Raw genomic sequence first — 16,514 nt, forward strand, 5'->3', positions numbered from 1 at the left:
TTGGACCGTGGGAGGGTTCGAGGCAACTTGTTCCGTCTCCAGAGCACGCCTTTCTTTACCCCCTTTTCTGAGACTTCAGCCCATGACGGTATCAAAGGTGAGGGGGATTTATCCATGTTGTGTTACCTATGGTAGTGTCACGTTGTGCTCGTTTGTCAGAAACTCGCGGAAATGACCGATTTTCACCTGGAAGTCGGCTGACTGTCTTTAATAACACAGACGCTCGTTCTCGGATAGAGAGGAGATTGCGTTGCATAGCGCAAATAAATCCACGAGAGGGGATTGCATTGCATAACGCGATACATCCACGAGCTCCCTGACTTCCGCAAAAGTCCTATTCATTTCTTTGGCAATGTCATGGAGCCCGTAACAAGACCGTTGACTCGCAGCGCGCGCGTTGTTCGAGAACACATTTGTCCTGTATTCATCAGCACATTTTCCTCCGCTTTTCTCCAGTCCCCAAACAGTTTTCCATTGCATCCAAACTTTCGTTCAGCTGCCATATTGCCATTTTCGCTGCATATTTAATTACTTTCAGCTTGAACTCAGCAGTAGGCTATATTAACTTCTTTTGGGTGGTAGGCTATATTTCTATTCAGTCGTCATTGTAAATGCTGTTTTTGTTGTGGTAGCCTAAGTTGTAACATTTTTTCTATCAGTGGTATTAAGCAACACAACATAGGCCTAGTTGCGCACATAGTGCTCTCCCGTGGAGAAAAAAAACATATATATGTCGCACCAGAGTATATGTCGCATGTCCAGCCAAACCATGAAAAAAAGTGCGACTTGTAGTCCGGAAAATACGGTACATGTTTTTTGGATACCCTGTGTTATGGTGCAGAACATAAAAGCATCACCCCAAAAAAAAAATTAAGTATTCACACAGCATGTTTGAATAAGCCGCATTTCAATGCTAAAGGCATTTTTTACCCTCAGTTTGTGTGTTCCTGCTTGTATACGGTAGTTACTTCTACTTAGTTAGCGAGGCCTTGGGAGTTCACATAAAAAGCTGTGGGATGGGGACAGGGGTATATCACCAAAAACAAAAGTTGCTTCCCAAGAGAGATGCAAACTGATGCTACTATGCTTTAGGGATAAACCTTAATCCAGTGATGCAACAACCGGCAACATCCTGCTTTTCGACTTTTATTTTATAATGTACTGTACCTCCTCTAGTCGTGCATGTTGTCGTGTATTACGGAAATTAGTCTGCGTGTCACAGATTTTGTTATCACACGTCTGTTTTGATTTACGTTATGTTGATGTGCCAAATTTTGGGTTAAACAAAAGAAAAGTACAAAGATTCTTCTTCTCTTAATGTACACCATTTCAGCAGTGGAATAGTCTTCGAAAAGACTTAACTACCAAAAATAATTCTAGACCGCAAAACAATAACATCACGCCTTTTTCAGAGTAATGGAAAACATTAAGACTTGGTCATTGCCATTGATTTTAACAGACCTTTTTGGGGCATGTAAACACATTCCCATACATAAATCTTAAGGACACAATCATTCTCAAAAAGTCTAATCACCGACAAAGAAATAGCTTAAAATTCAACAGCCATACAACATTAAATTATTATTTTTGTCCTGAAATCTGCCAATTCTTTTGATTTTTTTCCACTAATATTTGTGGCTAGGGTGAATGGCCAACCCTTATACACAAAAGTGTGCATAGTTAGAAAATAAATACAGTATGACACATGAGCACTATGCAGACACCCATGCCTTAGACACACACACACACACACACACACACACACACACACACACACACACACACACACACACACACACACACACACACACACACACACACACACACACACACTATGCAAACACCCATCCATGCACATCTAGGTATCATAACCGGTACCAGCAGCATCCCTGCTCAGGTGCATGTACTGTATGTGTATGTGACAGTGTTCTCCTTTCCCCTCTCTACTGCAGTGGTTCCCAAACTGTTTTGGCCCAAGCCCCCATTTTGACGTCCCAAATTGACGACGGCATACCTTTTTCTTCCACGTGACCAGAGAAAAAAAACACAACTAAGCGATTTTTCAGATTTTTTTCTCTTTTCACAACTAGACATTTCAGGCGAACCCAGTTGAATTCCAGGCAAACCCAGTTTAATTCCAGGCGAACCCAGTTGAATTCCAGGCGCCCCCATATGGGGTCCCGAGTGACCCCACTGTTGAAAATCACTTGCTCCACTGTCTCACCTGGGTAGCCTTGTCCCGCATGCAGGGGGCGGGGTGGAAGGGGTTGTTGTGCGGAGGCCAGTTCGCTGATAGGCCAGGACCGGTGAGGTGGGTGGGGTCAGGGGAGCGGCTGATCTTACAGTGCTGCAGCTGAGGAGGAGGAGGAGGAGGACGCGAGGAAGAGAAGAGGAGGAGGGAGTAGGGAAGGATTGAAGAGAACGATAGAAGTTGGAAGGAGGAAGGAGGGAGCGAGGGAACGAGGAAGGGAAGAAGAGAAGGGAGGGAGCGAGGAAGGGAGGAGGAGGAAGGAGGGAGCAAGGAAGAGAGAAGGAAGAAGGAGAGAGAGAGGAAGGGAGGAGGAGGAAGGAGAGAGCGAGGGAGTAGGAGAAAGGAGAGAGATGAGAAGGAGAAAGAGGAAAGGATTGAAGAGGACGATAGAAGGAGGGAACGTGGGAGCAGGGGCAGGTAGGAGGGGAAAGGAAGGAGAGAGCAAGGGAGTGAGGAAGGGAGTGGGAGGAAGGAGGAAAGGATTGAAAAGGACGACAGAAGGAGGGAGGAGGGAACAAGGGAGGGAGGAGGGAAGGAAGCAATCGCCGTAAAGAAGAAAAACAGTGAGGTGTCAAAACATGGCAATAAAAAAACTGGTGCACACTGAACTGAGCTTGCTCACAGACCACAGACTGAGAGATGACACAGGGAATGGCAGGGGAGGGGGCTGACCGAAATTGGAGCGGGTGGCATAGACATTGCAGTTTGATGGGTTTGTTTGGGGGGGGGGGGGTTAAGAGAGGAATTGTGGAATGAGTTGGCTTCTTTACTAAAAGAGCCAATATGGAGGGATGAAGTGGAGAGAGAGGAAATATGACAACAACAATTCACAAATCCATTTCCACCAATCAGTTCACCAATTAGCATTCACATCCACACTAACTCTACTAAAGGACAAGGGGCAATATCATAGCTGGAAAAAAGTACATACATGCACAGGCAAAGGGTTAAAGCTTGACCCAATCTGCTCAGACAGACAAACAGGCAGACAAACAGACAGACAGGCATCATCCGTCTGTACCCTGACTAGATCCTGAACGCTGATCTAAATCTAAATGGCTAAACTGAATCAAACAAACCGTGTACGATCGCAAAATTCTACTATAATACCATAGATTATTTTTACAATTATAGGAATTATTACATATTATTATTAGAAAAAAACATACTTATTAGGTGATTACATTCACACGTCATTTGGTACATATTACATGCCTAGTTATTTACAGTACTGTTGTACTGTTGTTATTGAGTAGTAATAAAGCCGGTTCACATCCCATATAACAGTAACTATGAAGATAATTACAGCTAAGTAGATATTGCTATTCACGTTGGCCAATAATAACGCCTGTGTCTGATTCATGTCCATCCACAAGTAGAGCGCATAACATCCATACATTCTAAATTCTGACTGGCTGATATAGTTTAGAAAAATCCCCCCTGAAAGTGTGTGTCTTCGTCATTAGAGCTGATATGTGAACGGCACCATTCACTAGAGAGTTATAAAGATTATTACAAATTTAAAGTTGTATTTATTTTTAAAGGCCTACTTATGGTTGTAGGGATGAATGGGCCTATAGTGTTAGTGTTTAAGCAGGACTTAAATTTAGCTGGGGCCCTCCTCAACTCTGCAATATAATCAGCCAAAGCTGAGCTCTCTCTGTTGCAGTATTTACGGTAATAACGTAATTTATAAGGGGATTGTGACCACTGTAACTGAAGAAGGGCATCCCCTCCTCACTAAAAGTTTATCTAACTACTGTATATATACACAGCAAAAACACCACTGTGACTGCTAATATAACTCTGAAAGAGTTGAAATAAACTCTGTTTCAGAAAACGTATTATCACCCTCAATTCTACTCACGATTGTGTAAATGTTAAGAGATGTAGAGTCAATGTTTCGCTGTGCTCCAGCAGAATTGTACACAGTGACTTTTGACTCCCATGTCAGAGTAATTTGACTCTCCACAGTGTTACAAATACTCCATCTGGATCTACTCTGAAATGTTGACACCCTGTTTTGTTTGACTGTATCTACTGGAAGTTTGATTTTGGCAACTACAAAGGTTCTCTTGTACGGTAGACTAGAGAGGCCTTATGGAGAGTTCATGTTTAGGGTAACAACCCCATTCAAGGGCCTTGTGATGAAGTCAGGTCCCCAAAACAAATGGGCCTTATTCAGGCGCCGCGATCTGTTAAAGGACCGCCGCGGTGTTGTGTTTCTCTCCAACATCCTCCTCTTCACTTCACTTCCTCTTCTCCCTCCTTCCCTCGTTTCCCTCCTCCACCCTTCTCTTGGCCTAACTATGCCATTTAATCTCTCTCCTCTGCCATTTCCTCTCCTTTCGCTCCTAATGAAAAGGCTTTCATTCTCTCAAGCCTTATCTCAGTTAAGCCACCGCTCATGTTTCTGTGTACACATCTCTCTCTCTCTCTCTCTCTCTCTCTCTCTCTCTCACTCTCTCTCTCACTCTCTCTCTCACACGCTTTCTCTCTCTCACTCACTTACTCTCAGGAGAGAGGAGCATATCACAGATCCAGTTTCCATTCAGAATGTGTTACAGGACGAGAGGAGGAGAGAACCTGTTTTGTAGTTCACATGGAAGACAAGACATGATGTTATGTGATGTGCGGGATGACACAGCAGCCCAAATGTCATATTAAATATACAAAAATACACATCACATCTTCTTCATCACCATAATAATCACCATCACTGCCACGCGGGGCTATAAATTAACTTCAGTCATCATTAGCCAATTTGGCTAGCAGTAGATGTTGACCTTGCTAGCCAAATATATAGTCAAAGTGGCTGGACACGTTGTATTCTACCAGCTTAACTGAATTTTCACCAGCATTTGGCTGGTTTGTGGGTGTTAATTTAGAGCCCCCGATCACCACCATCAACATCATCATCATCATCATCATCAATATTATTATTATCATCAGCAGCAGCAGCACAGCTGCAGCATCACCACCATTATCACCACGACCATCAACATCATCATCATCTGCACCCGCCAACCCCATGTACCCACTCACTCACTCTCTCACAGCCCAGCCAGCCCCAAGGTATCTAGCTTTCCCAGAGCCTCACCATGACAACAAGATCTACATGCAATATTCACACTGCAACATAAGCATACCCTGCATCAATTGTTTACAAGAGGGAGAAAACAACAACAAACATCCACCCAGAATTACAGTCTTTCTTTGCGCGCAATTATGGAGACGGCGCGCGTTATGGAGAGCATGCATAATGGTAGATAAATCACCTGCATCATCACATTGAATTATTCCGGCGTCAGCGAGAAGCGGCCTTCGTCAAACGTCGCGGACTGAGCAGTCTTGGCATGGCATCAATTAGGCTAGACCGGGGCAAAAAAAAGAGAGACGCAGAGGGGGAGAAAAAAAACAATGGCCCCCTCCGTGTTTGCCGCCAGCTGGGTGACTACGGCTCCATGCCACGAGCATCGGTGGCTTTAACTGATGGTGCACCTGCTTCTCCCACGAGCGTCTGCACTACCGCACCCATACACTGATGCAGAGAGGAAAAAAATAACATAGGGTCAGGTGCCAGTGATGGCAGAAAAACACATGCTCTCCACACAAAGGCTATTTTACTGCATGCTATATTTGGAATACATACACCAGTCGTGCAGTGATTTTGGGCTAGGAAAGCCCGTAATCTACCACGTTTGGATAAGCCCATTTAACCATCTGTTGTCCGAAAATGGCGTGCATGTCGTGTGTCTGAGTGTGTGTGTGTGAGTGTGATGTGTAGGCTATAGCCTGTGCGTAATGATTCATAGCTTACCTTGATAGACGGCTGCAGGGAACTATGCAAATGTCGGGTCGATCATTTTTGCACACAGAAGTCGTGGGCAAATATCGGTCAGTTCGGTGGGTATGGATGCAGCGTAAAACGGAATGGATGCGGTGGTTGGCAGGCAGCGGGGGGTGCAGGCGATGGGGTCGCGGTGCCAGATGGAGGGAAGGCAAAAACAAGCGGAAACTGGAAGAGAGGATGCGCGGCGGTTGCTATGGGCGTTGCTGTGATGTGGGGTGGGGTGTTGGGTCTTCCGTGTTGTTTTCCCTCTATGCGCTTTTTGCTATGCGCTTGTTGATTAAAGAAAACCAAAAGCCCTAGAAAGACACACACAGCACTTTGATAGCAGAATGCATAACGTGCGGATGCATGGAGTAAGAACTGAAATGTGTAGTATTAAATCACTAGCGCTGCATGGGTGACACCTATCCCCTCCCCATCATGACGTGAACATGCAGTCAGCCAGCCCCTGTGGTTCGCTCTGGACCAGTACGTGCCGTCGGATCGACGCTGCTGTTGCTGAGGCACTTTATGGCCATCTGTTTCTGCCAAGGAAGAGTGTACTGAACCAGCTATCTCACACGGAGGCGCTGTTAGACAAATAAAAGTTGGTTTTATCGCACCAATCTAAAATGCATTTCAGGAGAGCTTCTCAGCATCTCATTCCAATCTTTCCAAAACATTGACTGCGGGAGGAATATCCTTCTAATAGCCATGCATTTTAGTTTCACTTCAAGTATTAAAATAGTCAAAATACTGGTTTGGTGATCCAAAAGAAAACATGGACATTTTTGCAGTATCTCCTTAAACTCTTGTTTTGCCCTTTCAACTAATAAACCACATGAAACACAACAAACCACCGGACGGTGCGGCTGTCTCCCGTCGGGGGGCGCTTTTGTCCCTGAAACGTCTCACCCGTCGACCCCCACGTCGAACAATCGGATCTTGGGAGACAATCCGAGGACGGCGACGAGGCGTTTCCAGCTGTCTAGTCTCGGCCACGACACGGTCACTTCTAAGCTCCCGTTTGTAGAGACAGTAGACGGGACCCAGACAAAACATGCCTCAGCGACGATAACCAAACCCAGGAGCCATTCTTCCATACTTTAAAGGGAACTAGAACATGGAACAACGTTAACAGTTGTTGGTACAGTGAATGACGGCAAGCGAGATCTGAGACTTTGGGGTGTTTTTTGTATTCTTTTTTGGCAGCGAGAGGAATAACATTGCCTTTGCTTTCAACGGGGACTCGCCTGGAGGATTAAGCCAAACGGAAGCGTAGTTGTGTCTGTATAAATAGTGTAGTTCAAGCTCAATTTTGATTTTAAAACAACTTGGTTAACTTAACTGAATCGCTTACTAGCTAGCTCATAAGTGTAATGTTACTTTTGAAGTAGCTAGCTAGCGTTTGGTGTCGTTAGCTAACATTATTGGTGGAAAAGAAAGTTTCCGTGTAATCTGGCAAATGGACGCTTGACATTACCCTATTTGAAAACACGCTCATCTCCAACCACAATTTGGGTGTACTCCTCAGTATCTACTTGGGAATTCGGCCATGAGCTTTTTGCAGAAAGATGAGTTTTGTACTGGAAGGCCTCTTGGACGTATGTCAAAATCAAATGTCCATGGACTCGCTAAGTTAGCTGATGTTGGCTACTAACAAGTTTCAGTAATTACGACGTTATTAATGAACGGTCGTCCTGTCTGGGCCATGCATTCGGCATGTTTCTGTATTCTCTGTTTGGTTATAAAGATAAGATAGATGACTATGGTGGCAATTCTGGGCAGTTACTAGCTAGCAGAAACGCACCCTGCTACATGATCTGCATTAGCTAGCTAGCAACGTTTCCAAGCTCTGTCGACGTTTACGCACAGTTCAGGGATCACACCGGCGAGCATTTAGACAGCTTTCTGTTTGGGGAAAGGACGCTTTATATTACCGTTTTCTACTACAGTCATCCCTGAAGGAAAACATGATGTGTGTTATGGCTTTGGTGGGCCGAATATCGATTCTCGCCACTGGACTTTGCGCCATGGTCCTGCTGAGCCCCGTTGCTGGTGAGTCAAAAATCTGTCTTCATAGATTTGCATCAGATAGCGCAAATGTGGTATTTCCTTCTGATAGGTGCGGTCTGGCTCTTCACAACAGTCTTGCATATGTCAACAGTGTCTGTAGCGTGGTATAACTAGCACACAGGATATGGCTAAGTTTTAAATGTCATATTGTATTAAAATACTGTAGGCTATGGTGGATGCTGTTATTTGCCATTTTTCCCTCTGGATACAAACAAGATCTAACACAGAGGACGCAATATAACAATTTAATCTGCATTCTGGTTGGCTGGAGGTTTGACAGTAGTTGAGCACCCAGCACTGTGTGTGTGTGTGTGTGTGTGTGTGTGTGTGTGTGTGTGTGTGTGTGTGTGTGTGTGTGTGTGTGTGTGTGTGTGTGTGTGTGTGTGAAGGCCGAAACACTGGCACTGGCCACCGAGGTAAAGCCGGCTTCTGTACAACACAGAGAGATAAGATAAGGCCCGCTCTGAATGACACCAGGGGTAGTCGGGAGGGCAAGGACAGGAAAAGCACACTAGCAAGAAAAGAGAGAGTGTGGGCTAGTGTTGGAAACCAATTAGGCCGCTTAAATGGACAGGATAGTGGTGAGTGAGTGAGGGAGCGAGCAATGATGTCAGCCAGTGGCTGTGGTTGGTATGGAATATATTGGGAGAGAGACAGCTCCTGCAGATCGACCATCATTGGGGCATCGGTGATGTACGAACTAGAACTACAGGGATCACATAACCTGCACCAAAATCACTGGGAGGAGTAAGTTGTGATTGCAAGGTTTGATGAAAATTCTAAAGATTGTGGTGGTCCTTAGAACAGAGCACCTTTCCAACTAGAATGCTGGCACATTGTCCTACATAGAATCACAGCATCCAACAATCTTTCAGACTAGTCTGGTGCAGGTTATGTGATCGCTGGTAGGTACCAGACTGTTTTTTGCACAAAGAAATTTGTGCATTTGCTTGCTACTCTTTGCATAGGGCGTACATGTGTAACATGTATTATCTCTGTAGTATACATGTTACACATACAATAAACAAAACAGCACAATAATAAGTACAATACAATAAAAAACAGGGTCCTGTTGAACAATCAAGCCTCAGTGTTATGCATGCCATGCAGGGTTTCCCCCAGCACTTTATTGCGGCCACCTTGACAAGAAACACCTGCCACGTTGACTAGGTCCCCTGAAAAGATTAAGATTTCATGTTGTGAATGTAATTTCTAATGGTGTGCTTAGTCAAAAAAATACACTTTTAACGCCCTACCACCTTGACTAACAAAAAATCTGGGGGAAACACTGCCATGTTTTTATGGGGTCTGCTTAAGTTTCATCCAACCACAGAATTCGTTTCCGATCCTATCTTGATGATTCATTCGAAATCGGTCTTTGAATCACAGACTGTGTCACACACTTATGTGCAAGGATTGGGAAACGCGATCGTGAGGGATGTGGGAGGTGATATTGCTGTGTGGGGGTGCAATCAGGTGTAGACGTAGATTTGAGTCATGGCTACGATTGAACACTTTCAAGTTGTGAAGATCAGACAGACAAGGAAGAGGAGAGAGAGAAAAAAACACTACACCAATGACTCATACAACTAATGATTGCAGCCTACAGACGTTTTGAGGTTTACCTGGGGCTTTTCAGTCTGATTTTCCTGACACAGTTACATTGAAAACAAGCAAATGTATTTTAGAGCATGTCAACGGGTGACAGACAGTGCACGGGTGTGTGGGCGACACAGCGGCATGCTCTGATTTAGGTCTTGGTAGTGACATCCTAGCCCTCTTTTGTTGGTGTGTGTGTGTGTGTGTGTGTGTGTGTGTGTGTGTGTGTGTGTGTGTGTGTTTCTGCACAAAGAAGAGCACTGATGAACATTACCGTAAATAAGGCCCTACAGATTGGTGTAGTTGCTGGCAGTCGGTATGCAGACAAGTACTCAACCCCCCTCCTCTGCATTTAGTAGTCTTAAAAGTAGGTTGAGTCATCAACTTATAAAAGGTGTGTGTGTGCGCGTGTGTGTGTGTGTGTGCGTGTGCGTGTGCGTGCAACCCAGAGATCAGACCCTTTTGATTTTCAGGGAGTAGGAGAGAGATAGACAGACAGACAGACAGACAGACAGAGAGAGAGAGAGAGAGAGGGGAAAAAAATACCAGGAACGCAAAGTCCAGAAGTGAACTTGATCCACACGCCACACCACCACAGTCTGATGTGAGCGGGTGCCTGCTTGCATGCTAGCTTGGTAGCATGGTCTTACAGGCAGGCACTTCCAAGAGCTGTCATTAGAATTCTTGGGAGGAAGTTCCTTCCTTTCCTTGAACGGACCCCCTCCTCCCTGTAGACGTCACACATACGTACCACATCCTGAGGCTTGGCAATTCGACCTAATGGGGGAAAAAAATAATTGAACTGACAAATTGTAACCTGAATTGAATTCCACAGTGTTTGTTCCTATACTGGTAACAGATTAAAACTTGGTGGTCATTATTACTATTTCGTAACAACAGGAATATGTGAAGAGCTATTTTCCAAAATGAGATATATCCATTTTATAGAATGTTGGGAAATTGACATTTTTGTATTGGGCATTCCATTGAAATGCATTGCAAAATGCATTTTTATAGATGTTTTAAAGTATGTTCTCCACACATTTGAATGGCAAGAATTCACATATAGATGTTAGGACCTCTTAACAGTCAATTCTAATATTAAAATGCAAAAAGTCAAAAATGGTGTATATAGCGTTTTGGAAAAGAGCTCTTCATGTAGACTCTGCATGGCACAAATGACGTGAAACACATCCTAGGGCTCAACACTTAGGCCTAATTGTTACAAAAAAGGATGGAACTTACAATTGTGTAACCTGCTGCGTTTGTTCTTATACTGGTGGTAACAGATGAAAACTTGGTCATCAGTATACTATTTTGGTAACAACCCGCAAATGCAAAATGCAAAATTACCATACTGTGGATAATATTGGGTCCAGTCCTGTGCAGAAAAGTAAAAGCCATTTTGAAGTTCTAAGCTTATTGTCCAGTCATAATTGTGATGAAGTTGGTATCAGTCACTGTGAAAATATAATGATATAATTTACCATATTCCCCATCCCTAGATAATATAATCTACATTTGAGATAAACAGATGAATCGGTTGGTCAATATATCTGGCCGATATTGTTCATTTTTGAATTCACCGTCATGAGCAGCCTCATCGGCTGACTCTGACCTCTTCTTAATATCAACTCTATTGACATTTTAAATTAGCGTCTTACTTTTACCCAATCAGTGGTGCCAGATAGTCTGATCAAATTCCGCCCAAACGGTGCACAAAAATGCCCGGCGGTGCTAAAATTCCACCCAATTTCAACAAATTGTATTGATTTACATGGGCCTAAACTGCAGAAAAACCCTCCAAATGGCAGATTTTTGTTGTTTTTACCCGCCGACGGCTATCCCGAGCACCCGAATTGTACCCAATTGCTAACAGTCATGACAACGATTCTGTGGGAGGGGTGAGCTCTGCGGAAGTTTGTAATGTGCTACCCCAATCATGCCCCTCTCTCGCTCACTGATTGGCCGGTGGTCTGGCAACCAGACACAATGTGCAAGGCACGTTGTTTTTGTTTTTGTTGTTTTTACGTATGACAAGACCAGGCTACTTCCTAAGAAAGCTGCCATTACGATTCTTGAGAAGCTCTCTCCTGATGCAGTCCCAGGCCCACCCAGTTAATAAGCAAAACACCTCATCCCCAGAATCAGTGGCCCCTCGGCAGATCACATACATAACTTAGGAAGAGGAGGAAGATCCCTCTGTTGGATCGAAACGTTGCCATTTGTTTAAATGAAATAAAGTATTTTTGGAGTTAATACACAGTGTGCAGACCGCTTCATCACACCACATACATAACTTACCCATCAGGGCAAGGAGTGGGGTGGTTGACAAACAGCATCCGGCAGAGCTATTCTCTCCTCCTCCTCCTCCTCTTCCTCTTCCTCCACCTCCTTATCCTTCTTTTCCTCTTACAGGAAAACGTACACTTACAGTACACTTAGAGAAACACACATACACCGCACAGAGTGTGCACTGCAGACACTCTCTCTCACACACACACACACACACACACACACACACACACACACACACACACACACACACACACACACACACACACACACACACACACACACACACACACACACACACGTTTCTCTCTCTCTCTCTCTCTCTCTCTCTCTCTCACACACACACACACACACCCCTACTGAGCCGGATGGGAGGTGCTGCCATCTCTGGAGCCTTGTGTATGGATTGCCTCCGCTGACCTTGGGGTTGCGTGCAGGGTTGCCAGATGAGGCTGATGATTTCCAGCCCAAAAAAACAGTCAAATCCCACCTAGAGGCACAAAATCCCGCCCAATTCTACTGATTTCTATGGCAAAAATTGGGTGGGTTTTTCTGCTAAATGCCATTTTTACCCGCACACGGCCATCCTATTCTTAAGCAGCCAAATTGGGCGGGAAACAGCCCAATCTGGCAACACTGGTTGCGAGTTGGTGGTGGACGACGTCTGTTGGACTCTGACGCGGCCTTAAAGAATGGACACTGTTCACAATGGGGGCTGGACTGGTTCAAAGAGGCAGCGACCTGGGGTCTTGCACGCTTAGCCTTTAGTACAATAAACAACACCAGCTCCTAGCGCTGTCAGGGCACTTCCTGAAGCGTGATTGGGTTGCAGTAGCCTGGGCGAAAGCCGACTGACTGTTGACTCCTTCATACAGTCTGGAACAAGCTAAGAGGAATCTGTTTCCATTGAGGGTAGGTGATGGTCTGACCCTACTCTGCAAGTAAAATGAATTGGAATTCCATATTCAAATTCAAATTCAAATTGTGCTTTATTAGCATGACTGTTCCCCTACAGTGTTGCCAAAGCATACAAATAACAAGACAAAAATGTGAATAGTCTTACCTTAATCAATCAGTAACGAACTCCGCAGATGAGTTCTGCATCACCACTCGCAACTGTTTGCTGATTGGCAGAACCGTGAGCAAACCGAGCTAGGCGGGTTGGGCCAGACTACTGTGCGGAGCCAAAAATCTTTGGGCGGAAGTACATAGGATGGCGTCGCCAGGCTAGGGTTGCAGTCTTGCATTCTTGAAGCCGGAACATCCAGGCATCTATAAGGTTATCATTAACATCAGGCTTCCTGTGTCCATATGCATTTGGGAGAATGCACAGTCAAAAAAAGTGTTGTTTTGGGAGCAGCCGTGGCCTAATGGTTAGGGAGGTGGACTTATGATCAGGGGATTTTAGGTTTGAATCCCACCCTTACTTCTCCCTACACCTCCATCCATAGCTGAAGCAAGGTACCTAACCCCACACTGCTCCAGGGATTGTAAATAACTGTAAGTCGCTTTGGATAAAAGTGTCAGCTAAGTGTAATGTAATGCAATGTAATGATATCCTCCTCCCAGGCGCTAATGTAACTGTTTCCCTCACATTTGATGTGGTCATGGCCTTGCTAGTTGTTAGTGTCATCACACAGACTTACAGAATGCTTCAGTTCTGGTGTTTGGATGGTTATAGTCACAGTAGACAGTGGAAGTAAGCTTGTGCCTTTCTAAAAGAAATTCTACTCTACTCCACTATTGTAGTGGTGTACACACGGTTACACTACAGATTGGAAATTAAATCGGACTGTTGTCTCTTCTTAGCAAGCTAGAAAGAGATGTGTAGTCACAGTAAGTTCACTCCAAATAAACAGGTGCCTAACTAAACATGATCAAATAAAGAAGAAAGAAGATCCGCACACTTTTGCTGCTCCCAGTTTACATGGTCGAAACGTTTAATAAACTGGGAGCAGCAACAGTGTCCCGATCTTCTTTCTCTTTTATCTAGTGTAATAGTAGCCCATGGATAGCAGCCACATGTATGTATGTCTAGTGCCTTTTAAGTTACCCTGTTCAAGCGATTTGGAAACATCATTTTGAGGTCCAAATAAAACCAAGAATAGGGATGCCACTTGCACTCAAAGCCTTTTTGGTGCTCCCAATCCAGAACTGTAGACCTGTGTCCTTCATGGTGATTTCAAAGCTGCCTATTGCGGAGCATGCACATGTAAGGTTGAAGAAACTAGGCGAAAAAGACCACCTGGGAAACTCCGACTCCCGTTGCCATTTTGACACAGCACCCCACAGTAGGTGGACACAAGTGGACACTGCACACAACAAAATTGCATTTATGCCTCATCCGTGCAAGGGGGCAGCTCACAATGGCGCCCCAAGGGAGCAGTGGGTCGGGACGATACCATGCTCAGGATACCTCAGTCATGGAGGAGGATGGGGGAGAGCTGGTGAATTACTCCCCACAGCAACCTGGTGGGTTGGGAGTCGAACCGGCAACCTTTAGGCTACAAGTCTGATGCCCTAACCACTTATCCATGATTGGCCTTAGAAACTAGGCCATTTGTTGTGTTGCTCATGATTTTGTTGCACATGGTAGGGGCAAAGGTGAAGGGTGTCTGTCTGGTGAATTCAAAGCTGCTTAACTCACTGCAGTCAGGCCTATAGTCTATGGTGGGGAGCAAAGCAAATTCTGGAGAGACTTTTAAGCTGGTACAAATTCAGTGTTTCCCTTTCCCTTCCAGGAAACGTTGTGTGGTGCTACTGGCAGAAAACATTGGGACAATAATAAAGTTATGCATGTACGGTACCCCCATTGCGTTCTGACCAATTTGTGATGCTCGGTTTTTATTCCATGGTACTTTGCCTCAAAATGTTCTACGTATGTGTGGTGAACATTGGAATTAATGAACCAAATATAATATATATTTAAAATAAATATATAAAACAATTTTTGATGGTGACGCTGAAGAAACTAGACTATTTTTAAGATATTGTTGTGGCTCATGAAATTCTTGCAATGCACAGGGTACAACTATTTGACAAAGCCCGTGTGGCCCTCTTTTCACGAGTGTTGCACTATGTTCACCTTTTGACCTAGCCCTCCTTAATGGTGAATGGCCTTCTCTGTGCTCCTCTGTGCTCCCCTTGTGAGAAGGTTCTTGGGCAATTTTCCTCTAGAAGGACCCGCTCGTGCCCATGTTAGCAAATTAAGCCTCTTACACCCCTATTAGCCTACATACTCCCATTGTAGTGCTGCTGCTCAGGCTTTAAGGCTCAATTGAATTGTGGTGGTGCGTCCCCCTTCCCCCACCTTGTTTCTGCTGCTTTCTCTCTCCCCCCTCTCGCTCTCTTTCTCTCTCTCTCTCTCTCTCTCTCTCTCTCTCTCTCTCTCTCTCTCTCTCTCTCTCTCTCTCTCTCTCTCTCTCTCTCTCTCTCTGTCTGTCTGTCTGTCTGTCTCTCTCTCTGTCTCTGTCTCTGACTGTCTGTCTGTCTCTCTCTCAATCTCTCTTTCTCTCTCTCTCTCTTCAGTTTTTTCTCCCAGTCTTTCTGTATTTTTTCTTCTCCTTTCTCTTCTCTGTGACTGCACATACTCTGCTCTGCTCTCGTTTGTGTGCAAACGACCCGTATCTGTCACTGCGGCTAGCGGCCGCCTGAGCTAATGGTACCCGGGGCTCGCGTTTACTGAAATATTAGCACGTGCGGAAAACTGCACGTGCCAGCGCAAAAAATAAATAAATAAATAAATAAATAATGAAATAAAAAATCAGCCATTTTCTTTTCTCTTCTATCCAAGCTACTGAAGAAGAGCCAATGTGCGGCAGGTCACTTCCATAGCTGCAAGGTCAGTTATGTTTCACTCGAATGAAAAAGAGTCAGGCTCTCCCACTCAGCCAAGGCCCGTGTTAGCAAGCCATTAAAAGCCACAAATTGAATGAAATCTGGAGTGTCCTGTTGGTTGTCTGGACAATGGACTTGCCTGGCTGATGAGGGTGTTGGATACGGGTGGGCTGGGACTGGTACAGGGGGTTAAAGAAGGAAACAAACACATTCAATCTGGAAACTTTACTCTTTCTCTGTCTGTCTGTCTGGTACAGTATGTCTGTCTGCATTTTTCTCTCTATATTTTTCTTTCTGTCACTGTCTCACACTCTCTGCCTCTCCATTTTTTTCTGTTTCTAAATTATTTTGCCATTTGTTGACTTAATGTAAATGTAAGAATCACCATGGATTCTTTCTTTTAAAATTCAAATTCTTGTTTTGGTAAAATCATTCTTTCTCAACAGTCTGTCTGCCTCTCTCACTTTCTGTCTGGCTATGTCTTGGTTTGTCTAACTGTCAGTCTCTGTCTGTCTCTGTCTCTATATCTTAGTCTGTCTGTCTCTGTCTGTCTATGTCTATGTCTTCGATTGTCTGTCTGTCTCTCTCTCTATATATGTCTATGTCTAGATCTGTCTGTCTGTC

General features: G+C 44.6%; 2 protein-coding genes across 3 annotated transcripts in view; one reads left to right on the forward strand and one right to left on the reverse strand.

The window, feature by feature from the left end:
• Positions 1-6,386, reverse strand: part of fam117ba (family with sequence similarity 117 member Ba) — a 17,441-nt gene extending 11,055 nt beyond the window's left edge. The window contains exons 1-4 of the mRNA XM_063218033.1: positions 6,072-6,386; positions 5,530-5,792; positions 4,764-4,837; positions 2,225-2,353 (exon numbers count right to left, since the gene is read on the reverse strand). Coding sequence (XP_063074103.1) covers positions 2,225-2,353; positions 4,764-4,802 — 168 coding nt within the window. The 5' untranslated portion in view covers positions 4,803-4,837; positions 5,530-5,792; positions 6,072-6,386. The remainder of the gene's footprint in view (positions 1-2,224; positions 2,354-4,763; positions 4,838-5,529; positions 5,793-6,071) is intronic.
• A 982-nt stretch (positions 6,387-7,368) lies between these two features.
• The window catches only part of bmpr2a (bone morphogenetic protein receptor, type II a (serine/threonine kinase)), a 69,564-nt gene continuing 60,418 nt past the window's right edge, over positions 7,369-16,514 (forward strand). For both annotated transcript variants that reach the window (XM_063217464.1, XM_063217465.1), the window contains exon 1: positions 7,369-8,141. In XM_063217464.1, the coding sequence (XP_063073534.1) occupies positions 8,057-8,141 (85 nt within the window). In that variant the 5' untranslated portion in view covers positions 7,369-8,056. The remainder of the gene's footprint in view (positions 8,142-16,514) is intronic.

Source organism: Engraulis encrasicolus, chromosome 15 (genome assembly GCF_034702125.1).
Source record: "Engraulis encrasicolus isolate BLACKSEA-1 chromosome 15, IST_EnEncr_1.0, whole genome shotgun sequence".
NCBI lineage: Eukaryota > Metazoa > Chordata > Actinopteri > Clupeiformes > Engraulidae > Engraulis > Engraulis encrasicolus.